General features: G+C 47.9%; 1 protein-coding gene across 2 annotated transcripts in view; it reads right to left on the bottom strand.

Annotated features, from left to right (window-relative positions):
- BAZ1B (bromodomain adjacent to zinc finger domain 1B) overlaps positions 1 to 17,042 on the bottom strand; it is a 110,325-nt gene that overhangs the window by 16,569 nt on the left and 76,714 nt on the right. For both annotated transcript variants that reach the window (XM_014571765.3, XM_006119603.4), the window contains exons 13-16: positions 16,018 to 16,203; positions 6,779 to 6,926; positions 4,169 to 4,316; positions 1,875 to 1,993 (exon numbers count right to left, since the gene is read on the bottom strand). In XM_014571765.3, coding sequence (XP_014427251.2) covers positions 1,875 to 1,993; positions 4,169 to 4,316; positions 6,779 to 6,926; positions 16,018 to 16,203 — 601 coding nt within the window. The remainder of the gene's footprint in view (positions 1 to 1,874; positions 1,994 to 4,168; positions 4,317 to 6,778; positions 6,927 to 16,017; positions 16,204 to 17,042) is intronic.

Raw genomic sequence — 17,042 nt, 5'->3', positions numbered from 1 at the left:
TCATGAACACATCACATGACTGCAGCCTTGTCTGAAAACAGCCTTCTTACATACCCAACCTCTTCCTCAGGCAAGATGAATGAAAGATGGAGCACACTACAGCTGAGCCCACACAATATCTTGTAGCTCAGGGGTCTCCAACCTTTTTACACCCAAGATCACTTTTTAAATGACAGAACAAGCCAAGATCTACAGCTCCGTGCCTTCCTTGAAGCCCCCGTCCTCTCTATTCTCCTCCTCTCCATCACTTGCTATCCCCAACCCTTACACTGCTGCTTTTTTTTTTTCTTCAATTATTCTGTAGGAAGAGGTTTTTCCAACATTTGGCCTGTCTAGACTGGACCAAATGTCAGAAAAAGCCCTTCTTTTGGAAGCCCCTCTATTCCCTGTGGAAAGAAGAATATAGGGGTGACTGAAAGAGCATGTTTGCTCTTTTACTAAAAAAAGTGGAAGAACAAACGCATCCCTGGATGCAGAAGAGTTTTTCTGGGATATCTCTGGAATCCTGAAAAACTCCTGCAGTCTAGCCGTACCCTCGCTGGGTTGAGACAGGATGTGTAGGCTCTGGGGTGGGAATGGGGGATTTGGGTGTGGGAAGGGGAGAGGTGCAAGCTCTGGGAGGAAATCTGGATGCAGGAGGAGGTGGAGAAGGGGATGCTGGCTTGGGGAGGGGGCTCCAGGCCAGGCAGTGTTGGGGTCAGATGGAGGGCTGGGGTACTAAGCAAGCCACAGGTTTGTGGATGTGAGGGTGCAGAAATTTGGGTTGGGGTATGTGAGGGCTCAGTGCAGGGGTTCCAGTGTATGATAGGTTCTGATCTAGGGTCTGGGAGAAGGGGGAGTGCAGGAGTGTTCTGATGCTGTGGCCAGATGGGGGCTTGGCCCCAATTGGGGGTTTGCTGGCCAGGCTTCATTTTTAAATAAAATACAAAAAGTTTCTGCACTGTCTTTATTCATGAGAAGGGCGGGGAACCTGATTTGAGTCAAAGGTCACTGAAAAGTCAGTTGGGGCCACACAAGTGAGATGCAAAAAAAAAAAAAAACCCAAAACCTCACCCTCACCCACTCCTCCAAACCCCCCCAAGCCTCACTAATGTGGCCCCAATGGTGCTGGTAGGAGCAGGGGACGTGGTACTGGGGAAGGGTGCTAGGGTGGGTGACAGGGTGCCAGTGGGGACAGGTTTCTGTGGCTGGGGGCAGGGGAGAGGGAACAGAGTGCCAGGAGGGCAGGGGATAGGGTTCTGTGCAGGGGGCAGGGTGCCAGTGGGGGCAGAGTGTCCCCTGCACCACCCTCCTAACCAGCCTCCCTCCCCTTCCCCCCTCCTACACCCCAAGAGGAGGGAAACCCTGTTGCATGCCTCCTCCGGGCCTGACTCCCCCCTCCAGCGGAGAAAGGAAGCCCCGTCACACGCCTCCCCCCTGGACTCCTCCCTCCTCCCCCACAGAGAAGGGAAGCTCTGGCACACGCCACCTCTGGGGACTCCTAACTGCCCCCCCCCCCGGGCGGGAAGCCCCAGTGCACGCCTCCCACTGGGACGCCTCCCCTCTCCCCTGCAGAAGAGGGAAGCCTCAGCGCATGTCTTCCCCTGGGACTCCTATCTCCTCCCCTTGCGCAGCAAGTCCCTGGCGTGCCACAGACCTGGAGGAGGGGAGTAGGCAGTGCACTTCCGGAAACCCCAAAAGTGGTGCGCAGCTGCCGGACTTCCGTCCACCCCGCGGGAAGCCTGCATTACCTCCATTGTCGCTGGAGGTAGGTAGTGGGGCTTCTTGGGGGTTGGGGAAACTGGAGGGGCCCCGAATGCCTCGTGAATGCCTCCCGATAGATCAGTCAATCACGATCGATGGGTTGGTGACCACGGTTGTAGCCAAAGACTTACATTTCAGCCCAGCAACCTCATAATCTTCTTCCTCCTCTTCATCCTCCTCAGCATCTTCCTCATCTGGGCCTTCCTCGCCCTCTTCATCCTCTTCTTCAGCAGAATCTTCAGTATAGTTTCTAAAGGCATGATAATTAGATGTCAGACACTATGGATACACTAGCAGAGCCTAGCTAGCCTTGAGCCTGGTAGGATCACTGCATATTTGTGCTTACACAGACTTGCTGACCACCTCAATCTACAAAAAACATTTGCTTCAAAATGCTTCACACTATAGCAAGCTGTTCTTTTCCAGCAAGGATATCATGTTATAGATGTGGCTGAAGTGGTATTTTCAGTCTATCACTGTGGGACTGACAGATTTCAGCCCAATGCTAAGAATTGTCCACAGCTGAATACGCGTGCAGAGAGACAGCTTTGCTGTTGTTCCATAGATCTCGGTCACATCACCAATAATTGCACCTGACACTGCTTGCAGCTTAGCTATTTCTCAATAAGGACAAGTGCTTTGGGGACGTAAGGAAGGATACCACATAGACCATATGTAGTCCTCATGCCCATGCAGATCCAACTCTGCTGATGCATGGGAGCGTCCAAATCATGCTGCCACTACCAGCTTACGTTGTCCATGGGCAGTACGGCCAAAGTGGCCTTACCAGACTCTCCACATGTTTGATCAGCCAGTCCTTTCTCAAGTCCCAGTGAGATGTAACATGACACCACAAGGGATTATGGAGCAGACGGCTCATCAGAACTGAGAAGCCCCATTAAAGGGCTGCTTAGGGAGTTTTGGGGCAGAGATGGGAAGGAAAGAGTGCATCCTTCATCTCACTGCAGTACCACTAAGACCACCATGCCCTCCATGGAGGAGAGTTGATTTAATATGCCAACAATCAGGCAGACCTCCCAGTTACCTTTCCACTTTTAATGAGTCAAAGCACTAGTAGTGCACATGCACAGATGTCAAGAAACACACTGTTCTGGTTCCCACAGTGTCTTTTGAATACATCTATTCAAGAATCATAATGGTAACAAAATACAGGAACACAGCACAATACGTATGGGCAAAAAGAGGCAGGTGATGCTTGCAGGAGAGCTAAAATTTCGAATTTTCTGTCTTGCCTGAACCAGGTCTCAATGACTAATTAAATGGAAAAAGACTAAGTTCATGCAATACTAAGGCCAACATTCACTCCTTCTGTCCCAGCTGGGAGGTATAAAGTAGTCAATAGAAAAGACAGGTGTTGCTCCACCTGATGGCTCACATCCAGGAGCAAAGCAGCTTGCAGATGACTCTGACACATCAAAGCAACTGTGATCTCAGGCTAGAACAGCTGTGTTAGAGCTCTGCCATTTCAGAACAAGCTTCATAAACTTCTTTTAACAGTGCCCAGAGAGTAATTAATACTGTGAGGCCCATATACCACCTGCATATGACAATCTAATAGATTGATCTGAAGGAGAGGCTGGCTAGGGACCTGTTCTTCAGGTGGTACCTGATAGCCTCATCTTTCTTGCCTAAATGAAAATGTCAACCAAGACAGTTAAGGTTAAAACAGGAGAAAGTATGGTAAGTGATAATGTACTATGGCTACTATTGTCTAAACCAGTAGTGCGCAACCCGTAGGTCACAACCCCCAAGGGGGTCACAGATGTCTTCCTAGGGGGTTGCTGTACTGCACAGCCGCCAATAGCCGGGCCCAGGCCCCAGCCACCTGGATCTAAGCCCTATGTGGCCGCCAACAGGGGTCGCAGTTTAAAAAAGGTTGCGCACCACTGGTCTACACTAGTTATGCTCAACATTGAATCCATAGCAGAGAGCAGTCTGTCGTCCTCCTTTCTCTCTCTGATGGACAGGAACAGCAGTCAGTTCAGCCACTGAGAGCTCATCTCCACCAGAAGTCAGAAAGGACTAGCGCTAGGAACTATGTTCCTATGAGCAAGCAGCCAGACTTACTGCTCAGATGAGCTGCACCAAGTGAGTTTCAGCACTAACAGCAACCCTTTCTTACTGCAGAGACTTTTTCCAGTTATTTATTTAATCCCATCAAAATGTCATGGGTCACTACAACACAGATGCTCTAATGTAAGAGCAGCCTGAAAAGACTACTCTGCTATTGTTAAGTACCATCAGGTAATCTAGGTATTCTCCTTCTCTGAAAGCAGTTACTGATTAAGGGTTAAGACTTTGGTCTCTTGGTGAAAGACTCCTTAGTTCTCAGAGCCAAATTAGAATTCAGCCCCCACGAAAGCAAGGGGAAAAAAAAAAAAAAAAAAAAAAAGAAGGGTCTCACCTTCCCCGGGAGCTGCGCCTGGCAGTAGACGGCTGGCAAGCTGGACACTGCCACTCACCATCTGGTATCTCATAGAGTGCTGGTCTCAGACAAAACAGGTGGAAGGCTTTGTTACACTCATCACACAGGATCAGCTTGTCATCCTCACCTAGGAGGAGAGAGAACTCACATGAAGCCCTGAGCAGAAGCAGTTACCATTACAATGGAAAAAAGGAGGTGGAGAGCAACAAAATCCCCTCAAATAGTACTTCAGCCTTTTGAAGCCTATGTGGTTTCACAGCTATTAGGTCTGACTGAGTAGCACAGTGCAATTGTCTCACTGAAAACACTCACTGCCTCTCTGCTCCTCACTAATCAGAGCAAAAACCTGTTTTGAGACATCAGCTTAGTAAAAACAAGGAGAACATCACAACTGCTTCTCCTCCCTACACATCAAATTCTAGCTCTGTCAAATCAATCCTATTGGGTCTAGGTAAACACCTTTAACTCAACTAGAGTTGGAGAGAACTTTTTTTGCAATGCTTCGGAAGATCCACCCCCAAAGAGGATGCACTGTCCAGTTTGAAGAATCAGCCTCCCAACTTTTTCGTAACTGACACTTAGTCCCCTAAAGGCTATCCTAATTTAGCCGCTGACAAACTAGAGAAAGTCTGCTATCCCTGCCTCCCGTGAGCATTCCAAGAGAACTCAGCACCTTCCAATGCACAAATGCAGAACAAGACAAAGTTCCATTGAGGTGCTATGTGTTACTAGGCTCTTCTTAAAAGGTAGGGAGATGGCGGATGTCTGTGCACACCTGTCATTCAGAGCATGTCATGGCAGGATGACAACTGGCAACTTTCTACTCCCTTCCCCATAAACCTAATTTACATAGCTCCTCTTTGAAACTCCCCCCACCCCCATAAGCAAGTCCTGGTATAAAGGTAAATTCCTCTGGCCCAGGTTGGTTTCCTTCTCCACTTGCTCAGCTAGTAGTAGCTCAAGTCATGTGGCCTCATCGCTCTGCCTACCCTCACATGAAGAGCAGCAGCCAGGAGTTGCTCCCTAATAATCCTCTTTCTAGAGCAGAGCATAGAATGATGGTGGATAGCCTCACTCAGCCTAATCCCTCCTGGCTGTCATTAGGGATGTGAAGGACTAGAGGACTATCTGATAAGCAAGTGCTTATCTGATAGTGGACACGCTAGTCGACTAGTCCCTCCCCCTCTATCAGAAAGAGGCAGCAAGGATGGGGGGAGAAGGGGATACTTCAAAGTGGCAGCACTGCTTAGAGCCTGGGACCAGACCCCAGGCTCCACATGGAGCTGCCACTTTGAAACACCACGTTCAGCCCAAGCCAGCTGCAGTGTTCTCAGGCTGCACAAGGCATTTCAAAGCAGCAGCGCCACGTGGAGCCTAGAATCAGCTGGGCACTCCCCTGCTGACCCTGGGCTCCGTGCAGCACAGCCACTTTGAAACGCCATGAGTCCGGAGGCGTTTCAAAGCAGTAGCCACATGGAGCCCGGGATCAACTGGACTCCCCAGGTGATCCCAGGCGCCATGCGGCACTGCTGCTTTCAAATGACGCAGGGAGCCTGACACTGCGCTCCCTGTACGGTTTCAAAGCGGAAGCAGCACACAGATCCCAAGGTCAGTGGGGGAGTCCCCAGCTGACCTTGGCTCCATGTGGCGCTTTCGCCTTTGAAGTGTAGCAATAGCCCCAGGGCTATTGCTACAGTTCGAAGGTGGAGGCACCTTATCAACTAATCGAATAGTTGATGCAAAATTCAATTAGTCAATATTTAACATCCCTAGTGGTCATCCCAGCTGTAGTGTTGTATTAGCCTCTCTAGACTTCTTATAACAGAGCAACCAAGACAAGATGAGCTCAACTCACAAAGCTCCTAAGCTTGTGAAAATTATAGCCTAAAAGTTTGTAATACGAACACACCCAAGACAAGAACTGTTTTCAGACAGTCTACTTTGAATAAGCATAACACCACTAATAGAGCACATATCAATAGATCTTAGCAGACAACAGCTCCACCTATCACAACAGAACCAAGTTCCAGGGCAGGGGGTCTCAGAAATAGGACAGTTTCGTTTAGCACAAACACTTGTGAGAGTTTTCCCATCAGAAATGCTGCACTCAGAGCAAATCCCAAGTTTGTGAGAGATAGCATTTTCTCTGGGTATGAAATCAAGGCATGACTCCCCAGAATGGATTGCTATTCTGAAGCGGCACTGTACTATGATAGAGATTTGTATCCAGGTGGTCCTCAATATTCAGCATTTTCATAAGCACAGAAAGAAACAAGAACAGCCCTCTGATGTCAAGACCAAGTACTGCAGAGAGGACCAATGACATCATCTTGGTATGGAGCAAAAGCTATGGAAACCACAGGCCTGGCATATTTTGCAAGTTTAAGTTTAATACAAAGACGTTTATTTTAAGTCTAAGACCTCCTGTGATATTAATGCTCAGAAGCAGAAATGAGTGAATCCTGATGTTTAGAACAAAAGCCCAGCCAAATGCAGGATCAGTGTCTATAGGAGATTGCTCCCTAGGTAGGGCGCAAACAGGTACCAACGTGCCCCACTGTTAAGGGAGGTTGGGGCTGGAATCCATACCTTTCTTGCGACACACTTTGCATCTGGCATTCTCTGCAGACATATCCCACTTGATACAGGCATCCAGCATTCCAAGTAGCACATGCATGCGGGAGAAGGTCTGGGCTTCCCGAATTGCTGTCTTCCATTTCTCCACTGCTGAAGCAACCTGCAGACAGAACTAAGTTTATACCAAAACCACAGAAACACAGCTCAATGTAAATTTGAAGAATTTTTACCAACCCTTAGTTGGGGCTCTTCAGCTATTGTATTTTCTGCCTTCTACACAGCCTCACAGAGCCAGACTTTTGTTCATAACACTCTGGTCTTTCTGTGGTTTGTTACCAGCCTGAAGCCATGTACATAAGCAGCACTCTATTCTTTATTTTCAAAGTCGAACACAAACACTTGTCAAAGAAAAATCTAATGACAGAATTTTAGACCCCTTAAAAGATGAAAGTTAGAAGGCAGCTAGTAGGCATTGGTCAGGCCATGACTGCTGAGAACAGCCTCTGCTGCCCTCCAGCGGATGCTCAAAGATCCATTCAAGTCTGTCAGCAAGATCCGTTAAACAGCCCACAAAGCTGTTTGACAAGTGGGTGACAATGACATCAGCCAGACTCAGCTTTGACAGGCAAAGCATTCTGAGCCCCAAATTCAAGAGCAATTTTCCACTGAGCTGCGATAACTGCCGCATGTTTGAGGCCCTCTCACTAGCTGCAAGTTAAACCATAGTATTAAAAACTAGGAATTGCAACAACATGACAGCTGGAGTCCACACACAGTAAGCCACCTGTGAAATCTACATTTTAGCACCAGAAGTTTAACAAATTTGTAATAAGTCAGAAATGCACTAGAACAAGGAAAATCCAGTCACTGCATAGTCAAACAAAAGGCTAATCCTCTGCTTAACAACTATGAGATGATGCTTTAGTCCGGACTCAATAGGACTCAAGTCAATATTCTACCTCAGGAAAATGAAAAAATAAACAGTGGAGTGTCAGAAGGAAGAAAACGAAACTTTGCAGCTGACAGCAATTTGAGAGCCAAACAAAACTCGGGATTTTTGCAGAGTTGCACATTCCCTCCCACTAAATTCAAGGAAGTGCAGCGTGTACTGAATGGGAAAACAAAATCCACACAAACTGTTCTAACGCCTTAACATCTTCACTGTAGCTGGCTAGTGTGTACTTAGAGGAGGAGATTGAGAAGGCCTAAGAAAGACAGGGACGTAAAAAAATGTATAAAGGTAACCGTAAGCACTAAAAATCCTAGTAGTTACATGCTGTGAGCTCTGGAGTATAAAGCTTAAATAAGCTTTATACTACAGAGCCTGCAGCACGGAGCTGCACTGCCTACCGGCCCTGCTCCCAAGGAGGAGGCTTTGTTGCTGCAGCAAAGCCACTTCCCTGGGAGCAGAGTCAGCAGGGGCTGCCAGCTCCACTGCTGGAGAGCCAGAATGTAACCTGTGGTGTTGGCAGGTACAGCTGGCAGGTACAGCCCCCTCCCCGGGGCAGGCGGAGAGCTGTTCCAGCCACTACTGGTTAATCACAACCGGTGAGCATTACCTGTTTAGGTCTCAGAAATAAGGAAATATCAGAAGTACAACCCCCTGCTCCTGAAGTGTCTGGGGACCTCCTCTATAGAGCCCAGTGTGAGGAGAGCGTGCATGAGAACGGTCCCTAAAGAGCGACAGGGAAGGGGGAATTGAGGGAGTGGAATTGGATAGAGTATCCCACCTTGACCATGCTCAGGACCCAGCAGTCTGAGGCAATCTGGGTCCAAGCATGGTAGAAGTGAGGTAAGATGGGTGCTAAATGGGAAAGGATCCTGCTCAGGAACTGGTGCTCCTTCCTCAGGTGCACTTTCAAAAGTGAGGTTTTGAGCCTGGGGAAGCCTTGGTTCGAGGTGGAATAAGGCTGGTGGCTCCAGTGACTCCGGCTTCTGCACCTGGAAGAATCCTGCTTCCAATAACAAGAACAGAAAATGAACATGGATGGGGAGCCCCAGGGATTTAAGAGTGGCCACAGAGTCCTTCTGACTGCACAGGTGGGAAGTGGTGTTCTATGCAAACTGCCCTGTTCAGTGAAATGGAAGGTCTTGAAAGGTAGTCGGGGCATTCAGGAAAATCCTCAAGACCTGCAACCATGAGCCCAGCTGAGAGTGGGTGACAGGCATTTGTACCTTTTGTGTGGCACAAAGTACCGCTTGCCTTTCAACTCCCTTAGCCATGGGGGATACGGATGCTGGAGGCTGCCACAACACCTTTGTGGTGTTCTGAATCATTTTAATGTATGGGAGGGCATAGAACGTCCAACACAGGGTCAGCGTTCTCAGTCTCCTCCACCAAAAGCCACCAGTTCTGTGCCCACTCTCCATAGCGTCCTGGTGGCCCTTACTATCCAAGACGGGGAGCATGGTGACAGAGGTACCAGCAGCCACCTCATTGGGGGATGAGAAGGCATTGAGGGAGAGGCCTCGTAATCCCTAGAGGGAAAGGATAGCGCTGTGAGGCAGTATGTAGTGTTGTGCTGAGGAAGGGTTCCTCAATGCCTTGCCCTCAAGTCCTTGGTGCCGCAACTGGCAGATCTGTGCTGGCTGGCCAACCACAACTAGCACTTCTGGAATGGTACCGTGAGCATGACCTGGAGCCCGACTCAGAGTGTAAGCGGTACCTATATCCAGTCAACAGCCAAGAAGAGGAGCTCTCTTGGGATGAACCCCCTAACTGCTCATATGGAGAGGCCTTCCAATGATACCACGGTGTTACAGATCCTTGGTACCAATTAAATCCTTCAGAGTAAGGCACACATACCTTCAAGGATAGGTATTCCCACTCTGATGAGCCATGCTTAGAACCCCTATGCTGCCAGACACAGCCCAATAGCCTGAAGGGGGTTAGCAGAGCCTGCCCGTCTCTGGCAGCGTTCCAATAATGACAGGTGAGTGGCACCTGGACCCTTCCCTGTCTGGAGTCCAGTGCCAATGCAGAGGGGAACCTGCCATGATGTGCACAGGTTTTCCCTATAAGCATGGGATCACAGAAGGCCTAAGATGCCAGTAAAAGCAATGATAGTATTTCCCGCATGACCTTCAGCATGGAGGGTACCTAAATGGAACTTAGAGTTCCACAGTTTATAGAAGGTGGATTGGAGTGAGCCGCTTTGCCTGAGTTGGGCCCCACGAACTTGAAAGACTGTGAGCCTCCCGACATGACACTGTGCTCTTCCATTGTCTTGTCTCCTTTATTATGGGACCGAGGCTACTACCCCTTTGTTGTCTTCTTCACCAGTGCCAGAGAGGGGGAGTGGTGCAAACTACTTGGCGGTGCTGACTGGACACCATGTCCTGAGTCCTCAGTGCCAACTCCAAGCGGTGTACCGGTGCCAGGGCCAATTCCATGAAGAGTGCTTGAAGTCAAATGTCCCGCTCCTTCTTAGTTCTTGGCTTAAAGGACTTACAGATTTTACATCTGTCACTAATGTGAGCCTCACTAAGACAATACAGGAAGCTTCAACGTGGGTCGTGGACTGGCAGATATTTGCAGGAATCCCAAGGTTTAAACCCCAAAGAACGGGGCATGTCCCAAGTAGGTTAAAGTCCTAAGTAGACAAATTACACCAAAGTATACCAAGAGCTAAACTAGCTACAGATAAGGCTAACAATGGGAGAAGCAACAGAAAGGGAGCAGAATTGTTCTGATGCACAGTCACTGGTGGCAGAAAAACTTAGATTGGGAGCAGCAAGAGCAGAGACACAACACTCCAGTGGTCACTAGAGGCACTCTCCTATGTGTAATGCTAGGGGAAAAACTTCCAGCACCGGTGCACGTAGCAGATACTCACACCTATTGTGGAACAGATATGAGCAAGTACTCAAAGATTTGAGGAATACCTCAATTCCCACTTTCTCTGGTCATGCCTGAGTCAACTCCACATCTGCTCTGAAGGTCCCAGCATAACAGTCAAAGACTCATCTCCCTTGTAAGAGCAGATAAGCAATGTTGACAGGCTCACAACATGCAAAAATCAATGCATCATACGAAGCATCAAGCAGCTATTCTTCCATAGTGGTGGAAGCCAATGGGAGCTGATTAACAGAATGCTTTCGCGGGGAGAGGGGGAGAAATCACAGGAAACATATCCCCAGATAATGCAGTGAATGGAAGCTACAGAGTGCTCCCTTGGGTTCACATTTGTACCATAGAGGACCATTTTAGAGACCAAACAATTCCTTTGATCACAGAACTGCAGTACCCCCACAACTCTGTCTCGGGGGGGGGGGGGGGGGCGGAAGACACGGGAGAGGAGGAGGGGAAGAGATGGCACTGCAGCTTATCTACAGGTCTTCTTGGCCTCCTTCATCTAAAGTACACCTCTCCACTTCTGCTAATATAACTTCATAGAATCATAGAACCATAGAGCTGGAGGAGACCTCAGAAGGTCATCAAGTCCAGCCCCCTGCTCTAGGCAGGACCAATCCCAACTAAAGCAACCCAGCCAGGGCTTTGACAAGCTGAGAATTAAACACCTCTACGGATGGAGACTCCACTACTTCCCTAAGTAACCCATTCCAGTGCTTCACCACTCTCCTAGCGAAGTAGTCTTTCCTAATATCCAACCTGGACCTCTCCCACCACAACCATTGCTCCTTGCTCTGTCATCTGTCACTACTGAGAACAGTCTTTCTCCATCCTTTTTGGAACATCCCTTCAGGAAGTTGAAGGCTGCTATCAAATCCCATCTCACTCTTCGCTTCTGCAGACTAAACAAACCCAACTCCCTCAGCCTCGCCTCACAGGTCATATGCTCCAGCCCCCTAATCATTTTGGTTGCCCTCCGCTGGACCCTCTCCAATGCGTCCACATCCTTTTTGTAGTGGGGGGGGGGTCCAGAACTAGACACAATACTCCAGATGTGGCCTCACCAGAGCTGAATCAAGGGGAATAATGACATCTCTGGATCTGCTGCCAATGCTCCTCTTAATGCAACCTAATATGCCATTAGCCTTCATGGCTACAAGGGCACACTGCTGACTCATATCCAGCTTCTCATCCATTGCAACCCCAGGTCCTTTTCTGCAGAACTACTACTTAGCTGGCTGGTCCCCAGCCTGTAACAATGCTTGGGATTCTTCCGTTCCAAGTGCAGGACTCTGCACTTGTCCTTGTTGAACCTCATCAGATTTCTTTTGGCCCAATCCTCCAATTTGTCTAAGTCACTCTGGACCCTATCTCTGCCCTCAAGCGTATCTACCTCTCCCCCCAGCTTAGTGTCATCTGCAAACTTGCTGAGGGTGCAATCCATCCCCTCATCCAGGTCATTAATAAAGATATTGAACAAAATTGGTCCTAGAACCAAACCTTGGGGCACTCCGCTAGAAACCAACCGCCATCGAGCCGTTGATCACTACCCGCTGGGCCCGGCCTTCTAGCCATCTTTCTATCCATCTTACCGTCCATTTATCCAATCCACATTCCCTTAACTTGCTGGCAAGAATATTGTGGGAGACCGTATCAAAAGCCTTGATAAAGTCAAGGTATATCACATCCACTGACTTTCCTATGTCCACAGAGCCAGTTACCTCATCATAGAAGCTAATCAGATTGGTCAGGCATGACTTGCCCTTTGTGAATCCATGCTGACTAGTCCTGATCACTTTCCTCTCTTCCAAGTGCCTCAAAATGGATTCCTTAAGGATCCCTTCCATGATTTTTCCAGGAACTGAGGTAAGACTGACCGGCCTATAGTTCCCTGGATTGTCCTTCTTCCCTTTTTTGAAGATGGGCACTACATTTGCCTTTTTCCAATAATCCGGGATCTCTCCCAATCTCCACGACTTTTCAAAAATAATGGCCAAAGGCTCCTCAATGACATTTGCCAACTCCCTCAGTTCCCTCAGATGCATCAAGTCCGGACCCATGGATTGGTGTTCTTTTAGCTTTTCTAAATAGTTTCTAACCTGTTCTTTACCCACCAAAGGATGTCCATTTTCATCCCATCTTGTGTCACTTAGCACATTAGTCCGGGAGCTGACCTTGTCCGTGAATACAGAGGCAAAGAAAGCATTGAGTACTTCAGCTTTCCCCACATCATCTGTCACTAGGTTACCTCCTTCATCCATTAGGGGCTGTACACCCTCTCTGATCACCTTCTTCTTGTTAACATGCCTGTAGAAACATTTCTTGTTATCCTTCACATCCTTTGCCAGTCGCAATTCCAATTGCACTTTCGCCTTCCTGATAACCCCCCTGCATTCTCGAGCTCTACATTTAAACCCGTCCCTGGACATTTGTGCAAGTTTCCATTTTTTGTAAGCTTCCTTTTTGTGCTTAAGTTCACCAAGGATTTCCCCTGTAAGCCAATCCGGTCTCCTACCATGTTTGCCTCTCTTGCTACACATCGGGATGGTTTCTTTCTGTGCCTTCAATAAGGCTTCTTTAAAATATTGCCAACTCTCCTGGACTCCTTTCCCCTTCATGTTGGCATCCCTGCCCATCAGGTCTCTGAGGGAGTCAAAATCTGCTTTTCTGAAGTCCAAGGTGTGTATTTTACTACTCTCTTTTCTTCCTTTGGTCAGGATCCTGAAATCTACCATCTCATGATCACTGCTTCCCAGGTTGTCACCTACCTCTATTTTCCCCTACTAGTTCCTCCGTTTGTGAGCAGAAGGACAAGCTGTGCGCCGCCCCGGTTGGATCTTTCAGCACTTGTACCAAGAAGTTATCCCCAACATTCTCCAAAAACTTCTTGGATTGCCTGTGTACGGCCGTATTGGTCTCCCAACACATGTCAAGGTGATTAAAGTCCCCCACAAGAACCAGGGCCTGCCATCTCGAAGTTTCTCTCAGTTGTCCGAAGAAAGCCTCATCTGCCTGATTCGGTGGCCTGTAGTAGACACCAACCACAACTTCGCTGCTTTTGTTTGCACCTCTAAACTTAATCCATAGACTCTCAACAGGTTTCTCCTTCCTCTATATACTGGAGTTCTGGGCAATCATAGTGCTCTCTTATGTATAGTGCAATTCCTCCTCCTTTTCTCCCGTGCCTCTTCCTGAATAGTCTATACCCTTCCATGACAGCGCTCCAGTCATGCGAGTCATCCCACCAAGTCTCTGTTATCCCAATTAAATCATATTTTTTGGAATGGGCCAGGGCCTCCAGTTCTTCCTGTTTGTTGCCCAGGCTTCTCACATTAGTGTACAAATACCTCAGATAACCAATTGATCACCCTATCTTCTCCATTCGAATCAGGGGTCCTCCTTTCTTGCCCGTTCCTCTTTGCATTTCTTCCCAGTATCCGACTTTCCCACTCATCTCAGGGTTTTGGTCACCGTCCCCCAATGAACTGAGTTTAAAGCCCTCCTCAGTAGGTTTGCAAGCCTGCCTGCGAAGATGCTCCTTCCTCTCTTCATTAGGTGGATCCCATCTCTTCCTAACAATCCCTGTGCCCAGAACAGAGTCCCATGGTCAAAGAAACCGAAGCTCTCTCTGCGACACCACGTGCGCAACCATGCATTTACTTCTTCAATTCGACGATCCCTGCCCAGTCCTTTCCCTTCAACAGGAAGGATGGACGAGAACATCACGTGCGCTCTGAATTCTTTGATCCTTCTTCCCAACGCTACATAATCCGCAGTAACCTGCTCAAGGTCATTCTTGGCCGTATCATTAGTTCCCACGTGGAGTAGCAGGAAGGGGTAGCGATCCGAAGGTTTGATGAGTTTGGTAAGCCTCTCAGTCACATCATGAATTCGAGCTCCTAGTAAGCAGTACACCTCTGGAGATTCCAGGTCCGGACAGCAGATGGATGGCTCAGTCCCTCTTTGGAGGGAGTCCCCGACCACCACCACCACCACCACCTGTTGTCTTCTTTTCGGGGTGGTGGTCGTGGAACCCCCATCCCTAGGACTACGTATCCCATGCCTTCCAGTAGATGGTGTTCCCTTGCGGTTTCTTCCTTGTGAGGTCCCTTCCAAAGCATTCACCACTCCACAGCCTGTGGAGAGAGCCTGAAAGCAATTATTTACCTCTATAGCATTGCGGGATTCCTGTGTTGGCCTTCTTCCCCTTCTAGAAGTTACATGCTGCCAGTTCTCTTCCTGGTCCCGTACTGTCCTCTCTGGCTCTTCTGCCTGCTGTGCTTGCAGGATTAAACGCTGCCTTCTATCGAGGAAGTCTTCATCCTCTCTGATCGAGTGTACTGTCGACACTTGGGCCTTCAGTCCTCTAATTTTTTCTTCCAAAATGGCAACCAGCTTGCACTTAGTGCAGATGAAATCTGTTCTTTCTTCCGGGAGGAAGACGAATATGGCACACGCTGTGCCGGTAACAACGGCAGACCTATGACCATCCATCCCTGCTGTCCTAGAGAAAGTATTTAAAAGGCCAGAGAACCGTGCCCCCTTCCCAACTCCCTCTCTAAACTCCCTGTTAGCACTCATTTGTCCGCAAGCTCCTTGGTTGCTTGCTCACTGCTTTATAAAGCCCTGGACTGCCTGAAAGTCTCTCCCCTACGAAGGCTCAGCCTCAGCCAATCAGAGGCTTCTAGAATTCAAACTTTAATTAGAAGCCAACAGTTTCCACCTGCCAGTCACAGCACACACTCCGTGAAGGAGAGCGGGAGGGGAAAGGGGAAGTGGGGAAAAAAAAAAAATTCGGTTATAACTTCTCTGTTATAGACAAATGCAGCTCATCTACCCAGCTGGCTAGTCAAACTGCATGCAACCCTCAAGTCAGCACACTATCGATCTCCCAACTCAGATACTTCTGCTCTTGTCCCCTCACCAACTCCACCCTCACTCTCCAGGAAATCATCTAAGCCTCTCTATAGGTGAGGCGATTAAGAACATTTGGCACTATATCTACTAGCCCTCTCCAAACAGATGTACCATTTTCCTTTAAGTTTTCTAAAAACACTCCCTGCTGAGCTCTCATTTGAATATCAGTCCATGAAGCAGGAAACCCAGAACCCCGAAAGCAGTGCAATAGGATCACATGAGAACCAGAAATCTAAACACATTAACCAGTTTAATGCTTTTTAGGGAGGGGATAAAGTACAGATTCTGTAACATTTTTATTGTGACAGCACCCATTTTAGACTAATGAGGTAGGTCACCTACCCCACAATACTGATTTGATTGAACACAGAATCTGACATGGGGCAGGGTGAGAGGAGGTACTAAACTTCAGAGAAGATGGATTAAGCCCCAAAAGGAGAGCTACTGAAAAGAAAAAGGATCCTATAATAACCAATAATACCTTAGCTTCTTCTGCCATTTTCTTCTCTTCGTCTACCTCCTCCACCTTGGCAATAGAGTCCTCTCCTTGATGTTTTCTTCTCTTCTGCTTAGGGGCCATGAAACCTTGTAGAAATTTCTTAATGACACTGGCCTGGAGGGCAATCACACATTCTCCAAAATCTTTTAGGCTCTCCAGCGAGCATACCTGTTGGGAACACCACAAAACCACATAAGGACATGACAACAGACCCTAACCAACTTCCCAAATAGGCTAGTGGGGCAAGTATATGCTATATTCAGTGATGCTCAGACTCCTGAGCCATAAGTGGCTCTTTTCTGTGTTTCCTGAGAGTCTTTGCACCACACGACATTAAAACACTGACTGGTTAATAACTCAGACTGGTTAATGATGCAGTCAGGCTGCTTGTATACTATGTTAACCAATCGTGATTGATAAAGTAATACCTGGTCAGTCGTACTGCTGTGAGAATATATAAACATTTCCCTGCCATGCTGTTTAAATATGAATACATAGTACAGTAAATAAATGAATTCGTGGCACTTTTGGGAAATGTGATTACTAATCTGGATCTGGTACCACTGAAGTCTGAGTATTACTGGTGCAGAGACTTGATCACTATTATAATGTCTCAGACCACAGTCTGCTTCCAGCTTAGTTATGGCATCAGCATATTTCAGTCGCCTGCAGACAACATGCTGTAGATGCCCAGCTCATGGTGGTGGTGACCACACAAGCAGTTTAGAAAAAATACAACCCATATTTTTAAGAGCCCATTACTATGGTTATTAAGCACCAGAGTAGACATCAAATAATTCATCCATGAAGACACTTCAGTAGTCTAGCTCCTCTAACCAAAAGTACTCCATAGCTATAAGAGGCAATAGAAGCAGGCAAATTTTAAGTTTGCCATGGACTTTCAGAGGAGATCTCAGCAGCTGTTTTAGCTTCTCTATCAGTATTGGCTAAGGATCTTAAATATCGGTTAATTGACTAGTTGAGTAGTCAATGGAATTTCCATTGAC

This window comes from Pelodiscus sinensis, chromosome 21 (assembly GCF_049634645.1).
Source record: "Pelodiscus sinensis isolate JC-2024 chromosome 21, ASM4963464v1, whole genome shotgun sequence".
NCBI classification, from domain to species: domain Eukaryota; kingdom Metazoa; phylum Chordata; order Testudines; family Trionychidae; genus Pelodiscus; species Pelodiscus sinensis.
This window is presented reverse-complemented; position numbering and strand designations above follow the sequence as displayed.